Genomic DNA, 26,431 nt, shown 5'->3' with positions numbered 1-26,431 from the left:
ATACTGTCATTCATACACATGACATTCATCCACAACCTCATACGATGAATATGTGCATTTTTCTACTATTTATATTCATGTCAAAGCTACTACACTGAATATACCATCATTTGCTGACGTATGTTAAGTCTGCTCACCTATTTCTTTCAGTGTGGCCTTTATTGAGAGCATTTAACTCCATAAATAAATAATAAGTTAATTGGAAAAATTGTTTTATTCCATCATATCTTCTAATCTTAAGTAAAATAAAATATTTAACAAAATCTAAAACACAACTAGTTATTTTGGAGGGTTCCGATATTTTTACTATTAACAAGCTTAGGTATACTCAGCAATGTGCTGCTACCCTATTCTGTATGAAAGATTACACAGTGTAGATCTCACAGAACGGTCAGTCATACATGGAATCAGGAGAGAACGTGAAATGTAAGGCCTCCACTAGCACAAGAATATCTTCCAATATTCCCGAGTACATAAGAACAAAGGTAACTGCAGAAGGCCTATTGGCCCCTACGAGGCAGCTCCTATCTATAACCACCCAATCCCACTCATATACATGTCCATCCCACGCTTGAAACAATCGAGGGACCCTACCTCCACCACGTTACGCGGTAATTGGTTCCACAAATCACCAACCCTGTTACCGAATCAGTATTTATATTTATCCAAGTCTTTCCTAAATCTAAACTTAGCCAATTTATAGTCATTGTTTGGTGTTCTGTCTTGTGTTGATACTGTTAATACCCTATTAATATCCCCTTTGTTATGTCCATTCATCCACTTGTAAATCTCTATCATGTCACCCCTAACTCTTCGCCTTTCCAGTGAATGCAATTTAAGCTTTGTTAATCTTTCTTCATAAGAAAGATTTCTAATTTGAGGAATTAACTTTGTCATCCTACGCTGGACACGTTCAAGTGAATTTATATCCATTCTAAGTACGACGACCAAAACTGAACTGCATAATCTAAATGGGGCCTAACCAGAGCAAGATATAACTGAAGAACAACACCAAGTGTCTTGTTACTAACGCTTTGATTAATAAATCCCAGTGTCTTATTTGCCTTATTACGAACATTCATGCATTGATCCCTTGGTTTTAAATTCTTACTAATCATAACTCCCAGATCCCTTTCGCAATCTCAACACCATCTAGCTCGTATCTTGTAACTCTGTCATCATTACTTAGTCTCAGAACTTTACATTTATCAGCATGAGTCTTCTTCCGTGTTAATTTCCCTACCGATTTTTGTATCATCGGCAAATTTGCAAATGTTGCTACTCAAACCTAAATTTAAATCATTTATATATATATATATATATATATATATATATATATATATATATATATATATATATATATATATATATATATATATATATATATATATTATAAACAACAGAGGTCCCAAGACAGAGCCTTGAGGCACTCCACTTATAACATTTTCACTCACTGACTTAACCCCATTTATACTAAGTCTCTGTTTCCTTTGGTATAGCCATGCCCTAATCCAATTAATATAGCACCCCCAATAGCAATGGGTAATCAACAATGGTTCCTCGTAGTTTTTTTATATTAATAACCTTAGGCTTCTTTTTTCCTTATCCTGACCCCTTCCCAGTGCTATATAGTCGTAATGGCTTGGCGCTTTCTCCTGATAGTTCCCTCTCCTTAAGAGAGAGAGAGATAACAAAAAAAAATAAGGTGGCCATATTCTCTACCAATCAGCATGGACTTTCGGTCTGTGCGTGCCGTCAGCCATTCACAGAGGAGTGTGGTCCTGCACCTAGCGTGTCGGCGCGGCTGGACCAATCAGGAGCGCTGGCTGCTTGCTGCTCGTCAACACCACACTACTCACCCATAGTGTCCCACACACAGCCACCCTTCAACATTTTGTGCTGAAAATCGGTCAAGATGTACAACGAATTTGTGGACGAGGTGAGCGGAGCACGTTAATAGTTGCTGCACCCTGAACAGAATTAGTGAAAGGTGTACAGTTGTTCAATGTTGTGATAATAGTCTGCTTGGTATATTCTGTAGCCCATTTTCACAGTACAATACTGACCATATTTTCTTAAAAGTTGAGGCACCGGTTTCAGTAGTCTGCTAATAAGAGTCAATTCTATATATTATATGTGAAGTTGTTTAAGTTTAGGGTAGATTAAGTCCACATGTATGGAAAGGTTAGGTCTGCACGGGTCAAGAGCAGGTCATGGTGGCAGGTGTAGACACACTGCTACACTTTCCTCTGACTATACTCCACACCTCAGGCTCTCATTATTACATCAATTGTTACTAATATCACTGTTGCTGTCACTTTCGTCACCTTGTTTCTCACTATTATATAAGCGGTGCTCCTTGGACTGCATGGGCTCACACTGTCGGGTATAAATGTGTGACTTGAAAGAAATGAAGAATGTCTTCTTTTCTTTTTGCCGCTAACCAAAAACCCCACTTTATTATCTTGAGTAACTACTTAAGTGTAGTTACAGGATCAGAGCTACGCTATATGGTGTCCCGTCTTCCCAGTACTCTGTCGTATAACGCCTTGAAACTACTGACAGTTTTGGCTTCCACCACCTCACTTGTTCCAACCGTCTACCACTGATTGCGAAAGAATATTTCTTGTCTTTTTTTCCAGCAGCTTTGTTTCCTTAATTTGAACCTATATATTCTTGTTCTTGAAGTTGCAGCTTTCAAAATTGTAAATTTTATCAATTCCTGTTATTTTGTACATAGTGATCATATTACTTTTGTTTTGGTATGTTTATTGCGTCTAGCCTCGCCTCTCGTAGCTCTTGTTTTTCGGTTGGTTCCAGAAGCCATTTAGTTGCATGTTTGTGCACCTTTTCTACTTTAATGATGTACTTCTTAAGATGTGGGCACCATACAACTGCATATTCCAACTCGAGTCTCACAAAGGTCGTGTTCGCTCGTGTGTACACGATGCTCTGAACACGTTTGCATGCTGAGGCCGTTACTGTCTCTCCACTTCATATTGTCCGGTTATTTTTTTGTCTTGGGCAGTGAGATTATTTTTATTAATGGAACAGTGATCAATATGAAGAAGCAGCGTTTCTGGCATTATACTGCCCAGTCATGGACCACCCATGGCCAAAGAAAATACTGTGCTAGCAAATTTATATTGTTGGATGAAACTTGCATAAAAATTATTTAAAGGAGCCTTAAAATTTAATGTAGTCTGTTGAAATATTGAAGTTTAAAAGTTAAAATGAATATTTAACTTTTCAGTGTTTATGCATGTTGCTTATTAGATTTATGCCATTTTGTGTATTGATATTAAAACTGATGTTCAGTGGGTTTTGCGATAAAAGCCACTGAACATTTGAGGAGCCAGTGATTTGCTGCTTGGATTATGAAGGGGGCGGGGAGGTACCAAGTACTCTACTGTATGTTGTCACAGGTATGCTATGCAATAGCATTGAAAGGATGGTGGATATTGTATAAATTAGTGTTTAGGTTTGTACTAGTGATATCCTTTTATAAATGGGGTGCCCAACCACTTGGACTCTGGATATTAGTGACGGCCTCACTTCTTGCTGGCCGTCGTTCGATCCCCAACTGTCCAAATGGATGGATATCATTCCTTCCTGTTGTCCTATCCCAAATCCCTCTCATATCTCTTCAAAGTGCTATATTGTCTTAATGGCTTAGTGCTTTCTCCTGATAATTACCTTGCCTTTACAAATGGGTGAGAGTACCTTACCTTGATGTGTTTTCGGGGCTTAGCGTTCCCGCGGCCCTTTCATCGACCAATCTGCCTGGTCGACGACCCTGACCAATTACCGACACTTGGATAACTGATCTTATGACCAATGGCATATAAGAATGAAGGTAACTACAGAAAGCCTTTTGACCCATACGAGGCAGCTCCTATTAATATCCACCCAAACTCATTCATATACGTGTATGTATAACCTACGAGTGAAACAATCAAAGGATCCTACTTACTCCCTTCGGAAGGAAATGCAGAATAGAACCAGTGAGGAGTAGAGGTGCCATAGGCACCATCGGAGAAAACTGTCTGAACATCAAAGGTCCATAGCTGTTCAACACCCAACACGCATTAGAAATATTGCCGGAATGAAGGTGGAGATATTCAGAAGGCACTTGGACAGGTTCTTGCAAGAAGTGCAAGACCAACCAGGCTGTAGTGGATATGTGGGTCTGCGGCCGCTCCAAGCAACAACCTGTTGGACTAAGTAACAGTATCACGGAGAGAACAACTCCCAAAACCCTCTCCAGGTATACTTCTATTGTTACCAGTAATTTGTTCTACAAATCTACAACCCTATTACCAAACCATTATTTACCCAGGTCTTTCTTAAATGTAAGCTCATCCAATTTACACCCATTTTTTCTAGTTTTTAGTATTTTAGTAAAATACATTGAGTAAATAGGAGTACTTACATGTACTGTTGTAATTGAGTTTTCTGTGTAACTACAAATATTGTTTAATCTAATTACTTTCCTATCTTGTTAGTAGGCTATGTAATACATAAATGTACTGTACAGGGTTGCTATACTATAATTGTAGACAAACTACTTCATTTCATTTGGTCAATTTCACTAAAATACATTAGCCAACATTGATAAACTTGCATTTTGATTTAGCATCGTGTGTGACTTGGCTATTTACTTCAATCTGGTCCACTGTATGGTGTTACGGCCCTCTCGGGTCGCAACCGGGTTCTTACTCTGATGTTGTTAGAGGTAGGGTATCCGGCCCCAAGCTAATAGTGGCTTTCAAGGGATGTGATCCGTAACGCAAGTAAATTAAAGGGGAAGGGAAATAAAGGCAAAAACTTAATAATATAATTATTACCGTCACCATAAATAATATATAAAAGGTTACACAAGGGGGGGGGTTAAACACTATTATACACAACGTAGTCTTCCTCTGAAGACTCTGGACGTTCACGGTGCTCAACAAGGCTAAGCTCTTAGTCCTCTTGTGGCCTTACGATGAATCCTTCGATTCTCTTGAGTCTACCCTGGCCACAGGCCAGCCAAATCACAGTTCCACTGGGGGCACCGTCGTGGAGGCCGTCAACCACAAATCCAGCCCGTAGCTGGCAGGTTCCAATCAGCAACGCTGGTTAGGCCACTCCACGATCGATACTAAGGTCGCGCCCTAGTCAGGAGCCACGTGTGATCCCACAGGTCACTCTCCTTTCCACAACACCCCAGTGGTTAAGCGTCTCCACCAGTCGGTCCCGGGTATGACAATCCCTCAACTGCCACTTCACAGGCAGGCTAACACCACAGTGTTCATCCGGGGGGCGACTCTCAGCTGCTGCAGCAAACACTTGGAGACAAGACGGCTGCCTTGGGTAGACTGATCCACTGTCCGATTCAGCAGTCCCAGGTCGACTCTGTAATCAGACACGTCATCAGTACTAGGGACACTCTAGGGCACGTCACTTACCGGCTCAGACCCAAACGCCCACCTATCCACTCCATAGATGGCGTTGCTGTCTGAGCGCCACCTCACCAGAGGTCAGCAGCGGCTGTGTTATGAGCTGATCAGGACGGGAAACTAGCCCTTGTGGCTGGTATTTCCTGTCCTCACTTGATGGCGCCGTCCATTTGGAGGGGGTTTCGGGAGCTGACCCACAGATGGCGTGGTCGTCACTGCTCCGTGCTCGGACGTTGGGCTCGGGTCCGTAACATATGGGGCGACAAAAATGTCTGAACATTGTTTTTGGTATTCTGAAAGGGTAAGGAGTTGGCCCGTGTCAGATTTGCTAATGTTAAGTTACTGGTTACATATACATCTACAACCAACAACTTTTCTACCTCTGCACAGCAGCTGGCATATGTGAACTTTATTACATGAAATCATGGTTGTTGGACTTTATTAATTGTTCAGTAGCCAAAGCATGGAATTGTTTCATTAATCATTTTGGTTTATTGAAAAATTCATAAATATATTGGACGATCCTGTTATTGGCATATGTGCACACCATCGTCCAGACCCCTGTGGATTAAAGCCCATTTATGAGATGGAGATGTTACTCTATTCTCGTTCACCATTCTCCAATCAATGCAGGTAAGATTTAAAATGTATGCTTTTGTTTTATATCTGTAAGGGTTATAGCTGGAAAGTGATTTGAACTAATTTGTGTGTTAAGATGTAACAAGTTTCTCAGTGTTCAGCTTGATGAAGCATGTATAATTTCCTTAGCATGTTGTTTGTAACTGTTGGTTGTCTTGTTCTTTGCTTTTCATTTACCCCTTGCTGCCTCCTGCTTTATTTAATGGGCTTGATAACTGTTACAATTTGCTAATCCTTTTACATTAACCACATCCTTCCCTAAACTACCCCTGCTCATCTCTTATCTGTCTCAAGTTGGCTAATCTTCAGTGCCCCGGGCTGTCCTCTAACCACTGAGTCTAGGTTCAACATGTTGGAAATTCAAACTTGGTTTGTCTGTTTGTAACAGCCAAAAGAGGATTGTCAGTTAATTACAGGTATTTCTTGGTTGTTCACTGAGATTGCTCCATGTAAAGGAGTCACATCAGGTGTTGTCTTTGTGTTTAGCCTTCTGGGGACCAGAGCCAAAACCTGGCCCAATCACAGAGGTTCACAGAGCAAGTGACAATTTGCCACGACACTGGAGAAAGAATCGGGAAAATCTTTGAAACTTTATGGACAACTGAAGGGTTAACAAAGACCAAAGACTTGAAAATGCCAAACACCTCTGCAAATGATTCACTCGGAACAAAATATTCAAAATTAGCGCGAAAACATTGTACCAAATGTTACCACCATGTGACCTGGCTTCTGCACAAAGCCATCTTCATTGCTATCTTTCACTGATGTCATGGTGGACAATGCTCCAGGTCTTTCAGACATGGTATTTGTAGGGCGAGGAACACTGCAGAAGGCTTATTCCATCATTTAATCATAAAACTGTATTTACTATACTGTACTTGGCAAGTTACAATTTCCACTTTCAAAATGAACAGTGTGGACTTCTGTAGAGATAATAAAATTGAGAAAGCAGGACTCTTATTTTATAGGTTCATAATTAATTTTTTAGTTCAATAGTCATCCTTGGAAAAATTGGTGGTGTACATTACTTATCAATGGGCTTTTCAGCAGTTGCTAACCAGTTTCACATGGTGAATGTTATGATGCAACATGTAACTTGCCAGAGAATAAAAGACTTACCAATTTACAGCTCTTGATGAAATTGCTTGGCCTAATTCAAGGTTCACATTTAGAAATATAGCACTTTCACTGGGGCATTGCTTTAACTAGAGTGAACTACTCGAAAAGATCTTGGTATTTAGGAAAGCTAGATACAGTGGAAAACCTGTTTAAATTGATTGGTTGTGGTAAAAAGTATTGAAAGATTAACTTCGGAGCAAGTCCATACGTTCCTGGACAGGAATTTAGAAGAAATTTTCTTAGGTGATTTTTAGATCAAAATGGGTGTGCAAAACACTTCCTTCTACTCTAATAAAGACAGTGCTGTGATCTTTGGTTGTACTGTAGGTTATAAAATTAAAAAATAGCATGTTGAATTCAATAGAACATAGATTGTTCTAGAAGATGTCTGATACAAATGTCAATTCCAGTAGGTTTACATTGTACAGTAACTTATCAGGATTGGCTGACCTAGCCCTATGCATTGTGCTGTGCTTTGCCAAGTGTAAAACTTCAACAGTTTTTTATATTACTGTATTTCTTAGTGTCTTGAGATTGTTAATGGCCCAACACTACAATGTTCAGTGTTTTATAAGGATTTCTAAATTCTACACAATGGTAAACATAATGTGCTTTCTTTTCACATTACAGCATATAGCAGTGGCCTTTTAAGATTTATTAGACATTCAATATATTTAACCCCTCTTATTCTCTTTACCACAAAGGAAATGGGGTAATGACTTCATTACATGGCAACACTGATACAGGTGACCCTCATTTAATTTTTACGTTGTTAGAAAAAAAATAGTAAGTTTAAGGTCTTGCAGGCAAACGGCTCTACTTTAAGTTTATTAATGTAGGATCGAGAAAACAATGTGGAAGTCTATGGTACTTACAGAAAACATAGTATTGTACAGTATACGAGAGCTAATATTGTCAACAAACACTGTACTGTATATATTATTAAAAATTAACTTTTCATTTGCCGAAAATAATTGCCCACAATATGTACTGTACATAACAATTATATAATACTAGTACTGTGCTGTATTAATATAATACAACCATATGTCCATTTTAACGCCTTACTAAGAGAATTTTACTGCTGCTGAAACAAATGTATCTCGCCAGCTGATCATGGGCAAACAAGGTTGCAAGCTCTAAGCTCTATATTATTAGTGACAAATTTCCTTGGGAAAGGTGGCGTGGGTAAACGGGCTTCAACAGGTTGTAATTCTAATGATAGGCCAAAGAAACAAAGGAAGACAATTTCATTAGAAACCAAGCTAAGTGCTAGGTAGGTATGACAAAGGTGAATGAACGAATTACCAAACATCATCTTTTTCAGTATCTTAGGAATGTGATCCTTGCTTATAACTTTAGGTCTGTGAAGTTTTTGGTTTCACTGAACGTCATTTCAATCGAGTCACGGTTTTCAGGAACGTAATTCCGGCGTTAAATGAGGTTCACCTGTACTGTGTATGAAAAGTGCCTGGTATATATCTCCAGTAAAGTAAGTTTTTTTTTTTGTGATTACTCCACAAGTTGCAAGTTTTGTGTTCTAATCCTTGATTTCTCGATTAACACATTTGAATGTTCTAAACATACTAAATGCTTATGATTCCTTGCAAATGGTGGACAAGTTCCTTGATCTTAATTCCTGATAGTTATCGAATCCAAATGCTGATGACAATGGTAAAAATTGGGCAATTGCTGCTTCTTATAACAATATTTGTAAATATTGTTATAAAGGCATTATTAAATTTATAATGTACTTTACTGGTAGGTTTGAGGTTTTTTTTAGCAATGATTTAAATTTAATTTAGGCAATTATAAATGATAAAGTTTGAATCTCTTACATTCTGAATGATCCAATCACCTAAAATTAATATATAATCAAGTTGAGCTAGTACATAATTTTCATTACATAAAATATTGTATATGAAAGTATAAGCACAAATTAGATAATAGGATAACAGAGTACTGTACTTGGTAATTGATATGCCAAATTTATTTTTGTTACAGGTGTCAAGTATGACTAGTTTGGGGGTTTACAGTGATGCTCTTGGTTTAACTGAAGAAAACTTTGCTACAAAAATTGTAACCCTACAACCTGCAGACATAAAACGTGGCTTAATTAATGAAATACATCTGTATCGTCAGAATAAAAAAATTGCATGGAAAACTGTTTTGAATTACATGTGCACAATATTCAAGTGTCCTGTTGAAGATGTTTCAATTGATACACTGTGCACTAGTTTTCATTTTATTGCAAAGAACTTAAAAACCCTGAAAAAATCTAAGGGAAGTGGTTCAGGTTTGGTTGAAGCTCAAGAAAAGCTGTATAAGCTACCAAAGATTAAGAGAAAAGAAACTAAAATTCCTCAAGATGATTTTCCTCAGAAGGAAATAAAAAGTTGCTCTGAACTTGCCTGCAGGACACTTGAGGAGAAAGTTGAAAAATTAACAATGGAGTTAAAATTAGAAGAGCAAGTTATTAGACAACAGAAAAAGCAGGAAGCCTGTTTGAAAAGGAAGATTCGGTTTTTATACAATGAAAATAAACGTCTGAGGATGAATGTTTGTAACTGCATAGAACTGAAACGCTTGAGGCAAAAACTGAAAATGAGTGCTGGCTCTGCTGAACTCTGGAGAAGAAAGCATAAAATTGAAAAACAAAAATATAAAATTGAGAAAAGGCAATTGACAAAACCAGACTGCAGGTTTGGACAGAGTCAAAAGAAAAATGTGGCATAAAGATGCTTCAGAAGTAATCCAACTCATTTAAATGATTGCTTGATATCCATTCAAATGGAGCTATTATCTATGAAAATACAATCAAAATAGATTGTGAACTAAAACAAGTGTTACAGCAGCTGGTTTTTTGAGAGGGGGGCTAAAGATGGAGAGGTGCAAGTGAAGGAAATGTTAAATATAATAAGATAGCAGGCAGGCTGTCTGCCTTGCTGACACAATGTGTGTGTATTTGGTAGCTAAGGTTTTGTTAGGGAGCGAAGTGTTTGTAGGTTTGTCTTGTGTATTTCAATATACTGTACTGTGCTATATATGGGTGTCTAGACGAGTACTGTATACCATTCACTCGTACACACTCAAATGCTTTTGTACAGGTTTTGATGTTTTGTCAGGGCCTTTGCATGTTGTGCAAGGGTATTCTAGTCTGTGTTTCAACTTCGAATTATGTATTTTGGGGCTTGATTGCCCTTGAGTACATCCAAACTCTTGGTCCACCATCTGTGGGGTGACTCAACATGGAGTATTCTTTCTAGCATTGGGTCTTCTTGCATTTTGATAATATTCCATGCCCTGGTGGCTTGCTGTTGCACTCTGATGTTAAAAATTCATGGAGTTCCAGAATTGTTTGGTCTTATGGCCATTGTATCTGGTCAAATTTCTTAACCCCTTATTTTGTACCATTTAACTTTTGCATGTTAGTTTTCTTTAAGGTATGCAGGGGAGTGTGCAAAGGTTATGGAATCTTGACAGTTTGTTCAAGATTGTTTTTGCTTTGTTTATTCTGTCATTTAAATGTACTGTATCTTGATTTCTGTTCTATTAATCTTTTGTCTTGGCATTCTGCCTACATTCATATGTTGGATTGGGTGGTTGTCAAGGATAATAGGCTCTGGATTTACTTTTATAATGTGTATTATTTGAAACCTTTTGTTTGTTGGCACTTGTTTTCAATTATTTTTCAAAGTTTATGAATTGTAGTGCCGCCCTGGTTTTGTCAGCCAGTAATGTCAGATTGTCCTGGGGCGGCAGATTATTTGACTTGTCTTTAGTATACGCTATGCATTGTCCATATTTGGGAGGGGGCAGGTCAGCAATATATACTGTGTGTTGAAAAGTGGGTGATGGAACAACTTCCCTTGTGGTACTCTACATTTCGGTTCGATTTCATTCCCCAAGTAGCTACCAGTACTGAGCTCGGCTGTTGTCTGAATTGCATAGTATGGCAGCAAATCTCTGTGGAAGCCCCAGTTCTGACATCTTGTATTTTACACCGGTGTACCAGACTTGAAAGCTTTTGATGTAGTATGAACACTATACAGTATTCAGTATTACATTGATCTCTCTTTGCCACAGGATTGGCTCTATGCTTGTAGATCAGGGCCGTAGCTGCATGGGTCCTCTGTGGTGTTTTAATCCAACAAGGTTAGCGATCCAATATAATCACCAAGAACACCAGTGGTAGTTTGGTTCCATCTACCTCTGATATACTGTATTTCCCCTCCAAAATGCTCTAATTTTCACTGCATTTGGTAAATTTTGTATATAGTAAAAGCAAATTTTTTTGCTTAGCTTTATAAAATATATTTCAAGGAATATCATTTCTTCTGATAACTCAGCTTTTTCAGCTAATGTTGCAAATTTAAGATAAATACAATTAAAATGTATGGTAAGTGCATTTTCTTTGCAGATAAATTATGACTCATTAATTATGGTTTTACTTTTGAAAGATATTAAATACTTTATGTAAATGCAGTTATCGAATTTCAGAAGTACAGTAAAAAAAAAAAAATGTGAATAATTTTCTTGTACTAATTATTTTCCACCAATTGGTTGCTCAATTGTAAATATTGCACCAATGAAGAATTGCTTATTGACTGGACAGTTTTCAACTGTAGTGTATAATTTATGTGGTAAATAAAAAATGTTATAGAACGAGTTCTTAAAGCTATTACAACATCACTTTGTTCTATTGTTTACTTGAAGAATTTACTTGGTCCCATTCCCTTGTGTTATGTTGGGTGGCCCATAAGAATTGTTTACAGGTTTTATTTAATCCCTGTGCTGTGCACCTGTTAAATGCGGCAGCTCTGTGGTGCTCACAAAAAAAAAATTATGAATTTTGTTTTTCTCTTGGGATTGTTAATTAACATCCAGGAAGGATGAAAATCCAAAAGTGAGTGTGTGGGGTGGGTGTGGGTGTGTGTTGACCTCTTGTTGTTTACCTAAAGTTGTGTTTTTGTTTTGCGCTTTGCGTTTAAAAATTGCATTTTTTTCGGTGGAAATGAGGCGAGGTGCTGCATAGGAATAAAATTTGATTTATTTTGTTTCTCTATTTTTTTGCGTTAGCAGGTTGTATTGATGTGCCAAAGATGGTCATTATGCATAACTTTGAAAATCCTTTGTACTGTACATATGCAAAGCTTCCTTTTTTTTATATATAAATATACAGTACACACATTTATTCCCTGCTAATACTGTGTATGTATATATACATGTGTATAATGTATAATATATATTTATATACTGTAATATATAAATATATGTATATACAGTAATATAATGTGTGTGTACTGTATAGGCATAAATATTATATTTGCAAATACAGTATTACACATTTTGCCTTTGCTGTAAATATATATACATGGTAAACATTTAGACACTGGCTGGTGATGTGCCAAACATAGACCTCGCCTTTTTACTAAAGCCCTAGAGAGCCAGTAGGGGACTCGTGATTTATTTAATTTTTTCCCCAAGATAGGGGGATGGTTACATGGACGGTGAGGAAGCAAATGTGAGCCCCGTGGTCGTTTTAAATGTCACGATATACAGTACTCAAGAGTGCTATCGTGCACACCACCACCATCACCAGTAGTGCTGTAATTCACTGTGTGCAGTTCAAGGGCTAACGTTATACTTTATGTTGTGCGTTAATCATATGTAGCCATTCTAGATTTGAACTTTAAAAAGGACACATGAGTAGTTTCCTCTTTAATGTTCACAACCCCTCCTCTTTATTCCACTAGTTGCACATGAACAACATTCCCAGTCCTACAACTTCTGGTGGGGGCTTAATTTCTTTCAAAAAAATCCTACTTGTGTATCCGTGTACTGTATGTGAACTTGGATAACTGAAGGTAATTGATTGTATAATGTTTGACACGTGAAATTACTAATAGTAGTATTTTGATAATGATCTTTCAACAGTTTTATAAAGAGTTCATGTATTTATGATTTTGTATAGCCTAAATACAAAACTAGATGAACCATTTACCTTTTGAGGTCAGTGCATTTAAGTCTGTGCACTAATTAAGTAGCTTCAATTTTGTTACAGCATCCCAGTTTTGATGCTGCTGCTGTTGTTGTTTGCATCAAATCTGAGGGGCATTTTTAGTGTGAGGATGGTATGCACAACCACCATTTTATGTATTTGTGGTCATTGCAGATATTTAATGATAGGTAATCTGTAAGAAATTTTGAGTTCATACAGCTTGAGTTCCTTTATTTACAAATAAATATGGTAGATAGTTTGTATTTTTCTTTCCAATTACTGTATATCATCCTTGCACATGTCCTGAACATGTTGTACATTTTCTGATATCTTGCCGAGGTTGTTCCATGCAAATCGGTCGCATCAGATGTGGGTGTTCTGTTAGACCTACAGAGAACCAAAGGTGAAACCTGTCCCTCCTCTCGGAAGCAGAGAGAGAGCAAGTGATAATTGACCACCATATTGGGAAAGCATCCAGAAAGTTAGTGAAGCTTTACAGACAACTGGAGGATTAACTAAAACCAAATCCTCAAATGCCAAAGAACTCTGCAAACGATTCACACACACACAAGAAAAACATTAAAAATTAGCACATGCCTCATAGCATCTAATGTCACCATTAGGCAGCCTGGCTTCCATGCATAGCTATCTTGTCAGTTGTTTGGCTGATGTCCTGTGGGACACTGCTGTTCTGGATCTTTTAGACATGACAAGACTCCTACCCTCCCTGCTTCAAGCCAAGTGCCAGCCATCCTTGGAATTGTTCCTGTGGGGGACATTTGCTTTGTACTGTTCTCCATTTTAGTATGGTATTTGCTTCATGTGCATGCTTTCAATCTGGCTTATTGCTCAGGCTTGGCTTTGTTGTTCTTTGGGCTGTATGTGCTCTGGGTTCCTTGTCAGGGTGCCTACTAGCACTGCTCCTGCACTGACCGATATCTTCTCTGGTGTATTTGGGAGTTTAACCTTGAGAGGCCAGGCCACCGGGGTGTAGAGCCTTGCTTGGGGCTATTCAAAAGTGTCTCCTCTGTTTGGGCCCTTGGCTGGGGTCATTGTGTTGGTTATGCTTGGGCTCGCATGTGTATGACACACCAGTCACCAGTCATAACCTGGTTGTTTTGGTGGCGCTTCCTGTACGTCTTCTGGCGAGCGGTCTGTGCGTCTGGTTGTCCTGCTTGGTTAGCTGCCTTCAGGTCTTGGTAATTTCCTGGTGGGACTTTGGCATGGTTTGTTCGACCACGTAGAGCCTGCTCTCGCCATGTCAACTTGAAGAATGCTCATCATTTTTTCTACCAGACGATGGTCATTCTTTTTGCCTCTGCCATGCTGCTTGTTGGGTTGGCGATATCTACAACCCTGAGTGCTGTGTGGTTTGTTCCCTCAGGGGTGGAACATTGACTAATTCAGCTAATAAAGCAAATGCTTTTCAGTCAGCTGCCACTTTGAGAGAGAGGTTTGCTGGTTAAACGTGGACTGTGGAAGTGTGCAGTTGAGCTGGACAGGAATGCTAACTGCTCACATCAATCAATAAGGTAAAATGCCTAGAGCAACAGGCACAAGACCTTGAATTCTTACCAGATAAAGTATAAGTAGTGTCTGATCTTGACCTTGTGGTACAGGGAAATCAAATATTTTGATTCATCAAATTTATTGACCTCTGGTATTGGCGGAGGATCTGTTTATGGAACCGATATGACAAAGTTTGCAAATACTGTACTGTATAAGGAAGAAAGGATTTCCTGAAACACCATGTGCTGTAACATACAAATTTATAATTAAATTAGAACACAGAAGAAATGTATAAAATGGAAAGGAGGGGGGGATAATTGTCTTTATTTTGAACTGTCATAGGCTATGATAGTTCTGTCAATCTCAAAACTGTCATTTTGATCTATGCATAGTATTGTCTCATGCTGACGATATCCAGGGGATGTAATGTAACCTAACTTGACACTGTTAATTAACACCTTGAGCAATAATGGCTGCCTAAACACCACTGCCGTATTCAAGGGACAATTGGGAGCTCAAGATGATGCTTGTAAAATTAAATCTGACATGTTCTCACACATGTGACACATGTTCTTGACCAAGCATATGTTTGTGCTTGGTCAAGAACCGGCACTATGGGAGGTCTTGCTCTGAATGGCTGCCCCAAACTGTCAAGAACATTCACAAAGCTCGCTGGACTACACTTAGCGCACAATACAAGACAATAATGCATATGCAAATAATTAGTTTACTTACTCTTCAGCTGGCTCGCGCCCACATTCACGTACTGTATGTGCATTTCCTATGGGCGTGTCTTGCTGAATGGAGCCCACACAGTTGCTATTTCTTGGCACAAACAGGATGCAGTTTCAGAAGTAACTTTAATCTACTATGGTGCAGGGAGTGACGGAACTAGAGCTCCGGGGGAATCCACATCTTAACCCTAGGGTTGCCTCACTTATAATGACAAGATGGAGCACAAAGAGATGGCCGAGCTTGCATTTCGTATCACTTAATTTAAGTCGGAGCCTCCATATAGTGCCTATCAGAATGCCATTTCAATCATACACAATCTGACTGGGCGAACTATGGGCTTCTCTGATGTCACTGGGAGTGTGAATAATAATAATTAATAATGCCTCTTTCACTCTTAGAATTGCACAAGAATATATGTAATGAAACACCAACACAATTTGAAAATCCTGGTTCTATACACTACAGTAAGGGCTAGGTAATTCATATTCAGTTATCTGAATCTCAAAGTAATCTGAATAAATTTGAGTGCTTGACTTTTAAACTCTAATAGAAATTTGGGTTATTGTGTTTTCTGCTGAACAAGAAACCTGAAAAAAGTTTGAATTAGTTAATTTTTGGACATTTCTGGTGAAAAAGTCGGTGATTCGGGTACCAAGCATACATGGTACTTCTGTTATAGAATGAGGTTAATTTTCAGCTAAGCAGGATGGAAATTTTTTGTTTTTTAAAGGAGCATTTTCTAATTTCTGTATTTTAATGTGTAATTTTTACATTCAGTATGACAACTATCCTGTGGAAGATCCTGAGAATTACCACTACACTGTTAGAGGTGAAGGAGAGTATGGAGATCGTAGTAACTACCCAACCTATTCCATTCCTGAAGAAGTGAAAAAATACGTCACTTACTTCAGAGATGCCATCCGGGATGGGAATGTGTATGATATTCCTCCACTTTATCTGGAGTAAGTATGTTGTTGTTTGCTAGTTTTACTTGTTTACTTAGTTTTTGCACAAGTCACTCTCTGTATATGATAGTTGTGAATGCTAAAAAAAAAAATGTGAAATAATTAAAAAGTTATAATTTTTTAATGTTCTACAATAATTGAAAAACTAGTTAGAATGATTATCATCATTATTGTTACTGTTAATAATAGTGTACGTTTGTAATATGTTTTGACTTCTTTCATTTGCGTATTTCAGCTTCAATCGTTTGACTGAGGAGTACTACAAGACCCAGACATGGCCTGAAGTGGAAGATTTGTATAGCAACAAGCTAGTAGAACAAGATGGCCGGGATGACATATTTCTCATTCTGTATCGAGAGTTGTACTATCGCCACATATATGCCAGGGTACAAGGAGGACCTACTATACCACAACGTTTTGAGTCTTATTACAACTATTGTAATCTCTTCAATTATATCCTGAGTAAGTTATTAAACTTGTCTTGTATGGTACAAGGTGCATACAGTTGGATTTTGTATTAGTTTTAAAAAAAGTTCAAAGTTCTGTTATTAAAAATGTGATGATGTAACCAACTAATAAGTGCAGTTTATTTTCTATATATTTGCTGCTGATAACGTGCATTGCTTTATAAAAGTCACATAAGCTGGATGTACTGTACTGTGTAAGTTAATTTAAATTGCATAGTCTTTCCCTCACACAAGATCACATTGTGTAAACTGAAACCTTTTAAAATATGGGTCACACTAAATATGCATTGTTAACCTTCGGGTGTACGGTGTAAGTTGGTGCTGTTACTTATCTTCTGATATAACTTTGTAATTTTTAGGTGCTGAAACACCTGTGCCCATGGAACTTCCCAACCAGTGGCTGTGGGAGATCATTGATGAGTTCATATATCAGTTTCAGTCGTTCTCTCAGTTTAGATCTAAACTTGGCAAGAAGAGTGAGTCAGATATTGAGATGCTGAAAGAATCTCCCAAGATCTGGAATGTTCACTCTGTACTCAATGTCCTGCATTGTTTGGTTGATAAATCCAATATCAACAGACAACTTGAGGTGAGTTATAAATTCCTGCATAATTACGTAGTAAAGTGGTTATATGACAGTTAGGTTTTCAGAATACTGTACTGTATATGGTAATTGAAAACTTTATTTGTAGTGCTTCCAGTACTTGGCCTTGTTGTAGCTTTAACCCTTAGTGCCTATTTCTACAACATTTGAAGCAAATTAATTGTATGTTTTTCTTTCAAAATAACAGTGAAACATACAGATTTTAGTTTCAAATATTCCATATTTACTTGAATATATAGCATTTCAAAATAAAAATTTTAATATTGATACTAGTTCCTTAAATTTAGAGTAATTTTGTTACAGAATTTAAGGGAAAAATTAATAAACGAGTGATTTAAGAAAAAACAAATGAGCACAATTTTGTTAATAAATATTTTTGAGTGCATTTGTGCCATATGCTCCAAAACTCTTGTAATTAATTATTTTTAATGTATAATTATAAAGTTTACAATTATGTTCGGTAATAGTAGCCAGTGGTAAAAAACATTAGTTGATGTGAGCCATTTAAGGGTTAATAAGTCTTCTATAAATATTTTGACTGGGCTCAAGATTGACAAATCACTAAAAGTACTTATGAACTCATTTTGGCTTCAGTTTTTATATAAAAGAAAAAAGTTTTATGTAAGTTATTTCATCTTTAAAGAATTTTGCAGTATTATCTAGATTATAAAAGTTCTGCAGATAACATTGTTTTATCTTGCTTGAAAGTACTAAACCTAATTATTTTTATGCACTATTGCCCACTTGCACATCATGCAACAATGTTTTCTACCCATTTTGTACTCATACAGGTGTACACTAGTGGTGGAGATCCTGACAGTGTGGCAGGTGAATTTGGTCGCCATCCACTGTACAAGATGTTGGGTTACTTCTCACTTATTGGCCTCCTACGGCTTCATTCTCTGCTTGGGGACTACTATCAGGCTATCAAGGTGAAGTTTAGCTATTAAAATCAAATTATTGAATAAATAATATTTGCAGGATTGTGTAAATTTCATATAGATTCTATCTTTGTTGTTGGTACAGTAATTCTTATAGTTTTGCCTGCCACCAGTCCAGTAGTACTGTAAACACAAATAGGACTTTGTAAAGACTCAGAGGTGAATTACATATTGATACCGTAAATGTCTTTACTCGTTTTCAAGACAATTTAGATGTGTCACTTCAGGAATGTACATATAATTTGGATTAATATATTTTCAGGTTTTGGAGAACATTGAATTGAACAAGAAATCTATGTATTCTCGTGTACCTGCCTGTCAAATTACAACGTACTATTATGTAGGGTTTGCATACATGATGATGCGTCGCTATGCTGATGCTATTCGCACATTTTCCAATATCTTGGTGTACATTCAGCGCACCAAGGCTATGTTCCAAACCAGAAACTACCAGAATGATCAGATCAACAAACAGGTAGGTATTGTGTGACACAGGACGACAGTGAAAGTTTTTCAGTGTCATCCTGTTTTTCATATTACTAGTACAGTAATAAGTATTTTAATCATTTTAGCCGAACAATCTTAATGCTTGTTACGTTGGGTTGGTTTGTATAATATTATGTGATGATTGCTGTTGTTTTACATAATGTAATGGCCTAGGCCTTAGCATGAATGGTTAAGTACATGTACTCATTAATCCTTATGTTATAGTATTATCTTTTGGCTTTAATAAAATTAGTATGAATCCAAAAGGAAAAAATACTCAGAATTTTAGCAGAATTAAAATATTACACTTTATTCCCAAATCTGAAAATTGGTTCATGTGTGTTGGATTTTGATTTGTGTCATTTGCACACTTGGTACCAAACAGGGCACTGCCATAGGACATTGTTTTGCACCTAGTGGCCCAGAGCATTTGTGACTGGAATGTTTAGTTTCCCCTATCATAATAACTCCTCATAGAGGGTTATTATTCATTTGTGAGCAGCAGCGTTACAAAGTTCAAATATTGCATACAGTATTTAACTTTAAATATCGACCTAGGTCCGACCCCTCTGAAAACGGTATATTTGCCTGTGTTTAAATACAGGAAAGGGGCAGAGTAGAGGGGTGGGGAAGTTACCCTTTTAACATTTCTTTGTAGAATGTGTTCATCATGATGTATAATGCTGTTGTCTGAGATGTGATCTTTAACTTTATCTTGGTTATGAATTTATATACAGCAAGCCATTTCTTTGCAGACTGAACAGATGTATACACTCCTATCCATTTGCATGGTGCTTCATCCACAAAGGATTGATGAAGCTGTACAGTCCTCACTGAGAGAGAAAACTCTGGCTGCAAAGATGGCTTGTATGTCGGTAAGTTGATACACGAGAAGTATTTGTAAAGTTGATAAATTAATGACTCGTATCTAATTAGTGAAAAAGGATTACATGATTATCAGTAAACTCATAGAAGAGATGATGACCTACATTTTCTGAACTTCATTGGTCATTCCTGTTTACAAGACCCCAAATTTCATGGAAAAATTTGGGGTCTTGTTTTCTGTGCAAGTGCCTAATGCTGTTTTAGATGTTTACAGTTAGATCAGATAGAGAATGTCTAGAAAATATCTATATATATATATAATATAAATAATACAGTACTGTATTTTCTATAATTATTGTATATACTGTAATATTTTCAGCGTGGTGACACTGCAGAGTTCACGCAGTGTTTCACATTTGCCTGCCCAAAGTTTCTAAGCCCTGTACCTCCACCTTTTGACTCCACACAAGCAAACCCCCACAAAGAGCCCTTACAACAGCAACTAAAGGCAAGTATCATTAACCAGTTTTTATTACCCTAGTTAAACATGCCAGATTATATGGATTAGATTAGTTTTGTTATACAGTATATATTTTATTGTAGGAAAACCCCATCTAGTATGGTAATGTTTATAAGTTGTGTATATTCAGGTATTTTTGGATGAAGTGCAGCAGCAGCAGCAAATCAGCGTGATGAGGTCATACCTGAAGCTCTACACTACTATGCCCATGGAGAAGATGGCTGCCTTCCAGGATCTGAGTGAGGATGATTTTCGTAATGCTCTTCTGTGCTTCAAGCACAAGATGCGCAACATGGTGTGGACTAAAGGTACCTCTGGCCTACAAGGAGACTTTCAGAGTGACTCAGAGGTGAGACAGTGAGAATTGTTCAAATTCCTGCTAGTTTAAATGTAAATTTATTTAAACATTTGACCTACAACATGCTTTTTCTCCAGTTGTACTTCAGAATGAGATAAGCTCAGTGTGTATGAGGTACTATGGTTTTGGTCAATTAATTAAGACTGACAGTAGGAATAGTAAATGTATCAATATTTGCCAGTGGTGAAGGTGAAACCAGAAAACTTGTGTTCTATTTAAAGATATACTTGCAGCATTTAATCCCAAATTTGTCTGAAGGGATACAGTACTGTAAAATATTTATAATATATCTGCCAATGATAAATTAACTTTAAATTTAGTAAATATTTAATTTTTTTATACAATACATCAAGTTTCCACACAAGACTATTTCTATATTTTAGAACTTAGATCAGGAGAAAGTACTAATTTGTATTATAGGAAAATAGTTCATTTATTTTAAATATTAAGCATGTTAATATATTGTCCAATTATTGAAGCACTGAATATTAACACTTTCGCGCACCCCGCGCGCCACCCCTCGACAAGGCGATATGGGCCCCAGCGTGTCACGGAAGCGCGCGTCAATTCCAAAAAGTTTATACTCTCTTCAACTTTGTCACCTCAATTTTCGTTCTACGAGATTAAATTTGGTATCATTGTGTTCGCAATAAAATTCTCTACAGCACTAAATGCATATAAACTCCAAAAGCCCGGCTAATTACCCGCAGCAAGCAGAGAAAGTGCGAACGAGTTACCCGGGAGCGCGCAAACGCGATAAAATGTTTTCACTATTTTCACTCTGGTTACCTCAATTTTCGTCCTAGGTCTTTCATTTTGGTCTCAATGGGTTCGTAATAGAATTCTCAAGAGGAACATTAGCATATAAAATAAAAAACCTGGTCACGCTCCAACCGCCGATGAGTTGAAGACGGGCCACGCGTTAGCCGTGAGCGAGCGCTCCGACGCCTTCCCGCTACACTCCCAATTCCTGCCCACATATGTTTAGTATTATTTCCTGGTGGTAATCTCAATTTTCGTGTTACAGCGCTCATTTAGGTATGAAAATGTTCCTAATAGAATTCTTCAGATGGATATGTGCATATAAGGGCCAATTGAAGAACAACATTGCCTGTACAATATGGGAAAGTATGAAAAAAAATAAATAAATAAATAATAAAAAAAATTTGCACTTACCACCTCAGTGTTGTGTGTTGAACATGACATGGGTTGAACATTTGTTTTATCCACTCCATCTGCTCCTGGAAAACGTTTCCTGCAGGGTCAACCCATGTTTTGTATAGGTGGAGTGGATGGTGGGAGTTAGTCTCACATGCTTGTACTTCTCCTGTACACTACTCGGCTTCTGCTTTTCACGTCTTTCTTTCGCAATTTTCTTCCTGGAAGGGCCTTGTTCATGATCACTATCCATCGTGGAGTAAGCGTAGATAGTTTCTGAAGCCGCAGTAAGAAATATAGCCACGGAAAATAGCCGAAATGTTCACACGTTTGAGACGCGAGGGGAGGCGACCCTGGTCACAACAGTGGAGCGAAAACAATGGGCCGACGGCGTGTGCCGCACTGCCTGCGGGCCACTAGGCGCAACAAAGAAAATGGGAAGACATCGGCGCGCATTTTAAAACCAGTCCCAAAAAAATCGGATAAGAACCTGATTTTTGGCGAATTTTTAAAGTGGATGACGCAATGCTGCGTCATCCCCGGCATTACCGCCAGTAAACGGATGACGCAATGATGCGTCATCCCCGAGCGAAAGTGTTAAGAAATCAAGTTTGCGAAAACGTTTTTTTGGGTTCACTCCACGGCAAACGCTTGTGTGCGTGTCATTTTGTAATATACTGGTTAACCACAAGAAAACGTGCAATGTAACTGAATAAGGAACTACTATACAGTACTCCATTTGAATGCTTAATTTTTCCCTTTTAATTTTATGCAGTTTTAATCACAGATTTGTTAAAATTAAAAGTATTGTACATTATCTCGGCATTATATGATGCCCCAAAATCTGCCCATCATCAGTTGCCAAAATTTGGATATTTACAATTTATTCCTTCATTCAAATTGCATGCATTAATTATGGTTTTGCCAGAGAACATTGTATCTTCATTACTGAATGTGAAAATTTCAACAGGTTGATTTCTTCATTGATGGAAATATGATCCACATCGCAGACACCAAGGTTGCCCAGAGGTATGGAGATTTCTTCATCCGCCAAATCCACAAATTGGAGGAAGTGAACCGTTCCCTTGCAAAAGTTAAAGTTTAAGGAAGCATGTACCAGAATGGTCTTGATGTAATTGAAATGGATGGTAAGTTACATTGTAAATGGCCGACTGATAATTGATGTTTATGATATTCATATTAAACATTAAATAATCCATAGTCACATTTTTACCATTAAAATATTATTCTATATTTAGCCCAAGTCTATTGTAACAAGCGTGAATTTATTTAAATAAAATATTAAATTGCTACTATCTACTTTTATAAGAAAGAGAAAGGAGGAGTTTGTCAGCAAAGTACTAGTAACCCAGTGTACCACCAGATGGCAGCTTATGTCACTAGGATTCCACCTGTTCCCGTACTTGTTGCCCTGAGCCCCACTGGGAAGGGTTAAAAATGGGGATGGTAAGCTACTGTGGTTACACAAAAAAATAGAAATAGAGCATTTAAGATAATGCAATACTGAGCTGGCCCCCCCTGGTAATTCCGATTCACCCTCAAGGGTGTTGCCTTGACGTGTTGAGGGGCTCATTTGCCACCCTCTATCAGGTGTGGGTGGTGTCTGCTGCCCTCCCCTTCCTCCTATAACAAATTACTGCATTTAGGTTTTGCCACTTGTGCATTTTTCCATGCATGGAGACCTGGTAGTTGTATAGTTACCTCATGTGGTTATTGAGCCTGCCCAGCAGCCTCAACACTTTGGTAAGGAAATGGGGGTATAACAGGAGGTTCAATAAGGCCCAACTGATTTGGTCTCCTGACAATGGTTACACACTAAAAAAATGACACTGAACATAGCCAGTATTAAAAAACACTATTAGTGCTGTTAACACAATTGCTACAATCAAGCTTTGTGTGTGTGTGTGAATGCTGTACAGAGCATTTTACAGCCCTATGGGCATAAAAATGTTTAGGTCAGGTACTTGGTCCAGGTACTCTGTGGCCTCTGCAGCTTCCTGGCTAAGGAAGTATACCATGAAATAAAATCAGGCATGCTACCAAAAACCCAAGAAAAATTGAAGCAACTCCTACAGGGCAAGTTGAAATGCTTTAAAAGTGTCATGAACTGATCACATTGAATGAAATGAACCTTAAATAGTAACCTATGTACAATGCCAATACCATACAACTACTGTCACTGTTGAACCAATAAGCATACTCTACCACAAATTTTATGCCCAGCATTTAATTTGCAAAAATTACTTAATTAATCTAAATGGCATTAATTTTATGATAAACTGATGGCTAACAATTTACTCACGAATCAAGAACAGCAGTGAAGTATGAACGAGGTGGTAGACTTGTTCATATTCTTTCCGTACAGTACTGGATAAGAAAATATGCTGTACATGACTTAACCCGTGTCAATGTACAAAAAAAAAAAACAGTGGTATGCTGAGAGGGGCAAGAGGGGCTGTTTTGGCATAGTGAGGTGAAACCATCTTCCCAGACAACCAGCAGCAACACATCAGTTTCAGGTGGCAGTGTTAATGAACACAACACATTGACAAACATTACATGTAGAAACAGTTTGCAGCAAATTGCCAAACCATTGGCATCCAAAACTACTCCAGTGACCGACTGCAGAAGCCTTAAAAAAAAATTTAAATTATTTGTTTTAAATATATGCTGTTAATGAGACTGGTCTGGTGTAATTACCTAAGTGTAGTTACAGGATGAGAGCTACGCTCGTGGTGTCCCGTCTTCCCAGCACTCTTTGTCATATAACGCTTTGAAACTACCGACGGTCTTGGCCTCCACCACCTTCTCACTTAACTTGTTCCAACCGTCTACCACTCTATTTGCGAAGGTGAATTCTTATATTTCTTCGGCATCTGTGTTTAGCTAGTTTAAATCTATGACCTCTTGTTCTTGAAGTGCCAGGTCTCAGGAAATCTTCCCTGTCGATTTTATCAATTCCTGTTACTATTTTGTACGTAGTGATCATATCACCTCTTTCTTCTGTCTTCTAGTTTTGGCATGTTTAATGCTTCCAACCTCTCCTCGTAGCTCTTGCCCTCGAGTTCTGGGAGCCACTTCGTAGCATGTCTTTGCACCTTTTCCAGTTTGTTGATGTGCTTCTTAAGATATGGGCACCACACAACAACTGCATATTCTAGCTTTGGCCTAACAAAAGTCATGAACAATTTCTTTAGTATATCGCCATCCATGTATTTAAATGCAATTCTGAAGTTAGAAAGCATCGCATAGGCTCCTTGCACAATATTCTTTATGTGGTCCTCAGGTGATAGTTTTCTATCTAGAACCACCCCTAGATCTCTTTCTTTATCAGAATTCTTTAAAGATTTCTCACATAATATATAGGTTGTATGGGGTCTATGTTCTATTCCACATTCCATAACATGACATTTATTAACATTAAATTCCATTTGCCAGGTGGTGCTCCATATACTTATTTTGTCCAGGTCTTCTTGAAGGGCATGACAATCATCTAAATTTCTTATCCTTCCTATTATCTTAGCATCATCAGCAAACATGTTCATATAATTCTGTATACCAACTGGTAGATCATTTATGTACACAAACATCACTGGTGCAAGAACTGAACCCTGTGGTACTCCACTTGTGACATTTCTCCATTCCGATACATTGCCTCTGATTACTGCCCTCATTTTTCTATCAGTCAGAAAATTTTTCATCCATGATAGAAGCTTACCTGTCACCCCTCCAATATTTTCCAGTTTCCAGAAGAACCTCTTATGTGGAACTCTGTCGTGTGTGGAGGCAACTGTGCCTCCACACAGTTCTAATTATAAGCAACACCATGAGCCCTTTAAAAACGGCCAGCAGTCCCTTTTCAGAACTATCAAGGGTATATGCAGGTTGCAAATTAAAGGTGATGGTGAGTGGTATAGTTGCATTGTTGCTGGATGAATGTCCCTGTGTGAGTACATTTTCATTTTGAAAATTAGAAAGTCACAGCCAAATTACAATGCCTTTTGCCACATCTTTCAATGTTTGTTTACACAATATTCTGCAATGCTATAAGCATTAAACAATATTTGTTGATTCTATAAGCAGGAATATCCCTGATGAATTTCTCAAGGTAATTGGCAACAATGACCTCCCCCCACAAGGGTCACAATAGAATTAATCTGCAGGAAGGGAATTATCAGGGGAAAGTGCCAAACCATTACAACTACATGCCACTGGGAAGGGGTCAGGATAATGATTTAGGATGGAACAGGGAAAAGAATGGTGCCCAACCACTTTGACGGTCAGGAATTGAACACCGACCTGCATGAAGCAAGACCGTCGCTCTACCATCCAGCCTGCAGAAGATAAAATGTTTTTAAATGCAATTTTCACTTCATAATACTGTACATCCCATATTATATCGAGCACTAATTTTATTTTACATGTGCAATTACTCTTCACCTGTAAATAGTTGCTACCATACTAATTACCAGTGGTCAACCATCTTGAAATGCTAATATAGAATACTGTTAATAGTGATGATTTGCAGCAGCAACAGAAGGTAATGCTAGTTGGTATTAGACACAGCCAAAGACATTTTGTACATGCAAACGAGCCAACATTTAAATTCCATTTGAGGACTACTGTGTAAGAAAAAATAAAC

General features: G+C 37.8%; 1 protein-coding gene across 1 annotated transcript; it reads left to right on the top strand.

Moving 5' to 3' along the window:
* The first annotated feature begins 1,779 nt into the window (after positions 1-1,779).
* Positions 1,780-22,985, top strand: eIF3l (eukaryotic translation initiation factor 3 subunit l). Its single transcript, XM_045759075.2, has 10 exons — positions 1,780-1,939; positions 16,222-16,406; positions 16,645-16,871; positions 17,236-17,465; positions 18,272-18,412; positions 18,684-18,896; positions 19,663-19,782; positions 20,112-20,240; positions 20,383-20,601; positions 22,739-22,985. Exons 1-10 carry the CDS (start codon positions 1,916-1,918, stop codon positions 22,871-22,873), a joined length of 1,623 nt encoding a protein of 540 aa, XP_045615031.1. The 5' UTR covers positions 1,780-1,915; the 3' UTR covers positions 22,874-22,985.
* Positions 22,986-26,431: the final 3,446 nt, after the last annotated feature.

Source organism: Procambarus clarkii, chromosome 35 (genome assembly GCF_040958095.1).
Source record: "Procambarus clarkii isolate CNS0578487 chromosome 35, FALCON_Pclarkii_2.0, whole genome shotgun sequence".
Classification (NCBI taxonomy): domain Eukaryota; kingdom Metazoa; phylum Arthropoda; class Malacostraca; order Decapoda; family Cambaridae; genus Procambarus; species Procambarus clarkii.
The sequence above is the reverse complement of the archived record's forward strand: the minus strand, read 5'-3'. Positions and strand labels throughout refer to the sequence as shown.

Excerpts from the sequence above, each read along its gene's own strand:
- eIF3l (XM_045759075.2), top strand. The coding sequence starts at position 1,916 with ATGTACAACGAATTTGTGGACGAG. Across the intron at positions 16,872-17,235 it reads TCTCTTCAATTATATCCTGA|GTGCTGAAACACCTGTGCCC; the intron begins GTAAGTTATTAA and ends TGTAATTTTTAG. Across the intron at positions 18,413-18,683 it reads ACTACTATCAGGCTATCAAG|GTTTTGGAGAACATTGAATT; the intron begins GTGAAGTTTAGC and ends ATATATTTTCAG.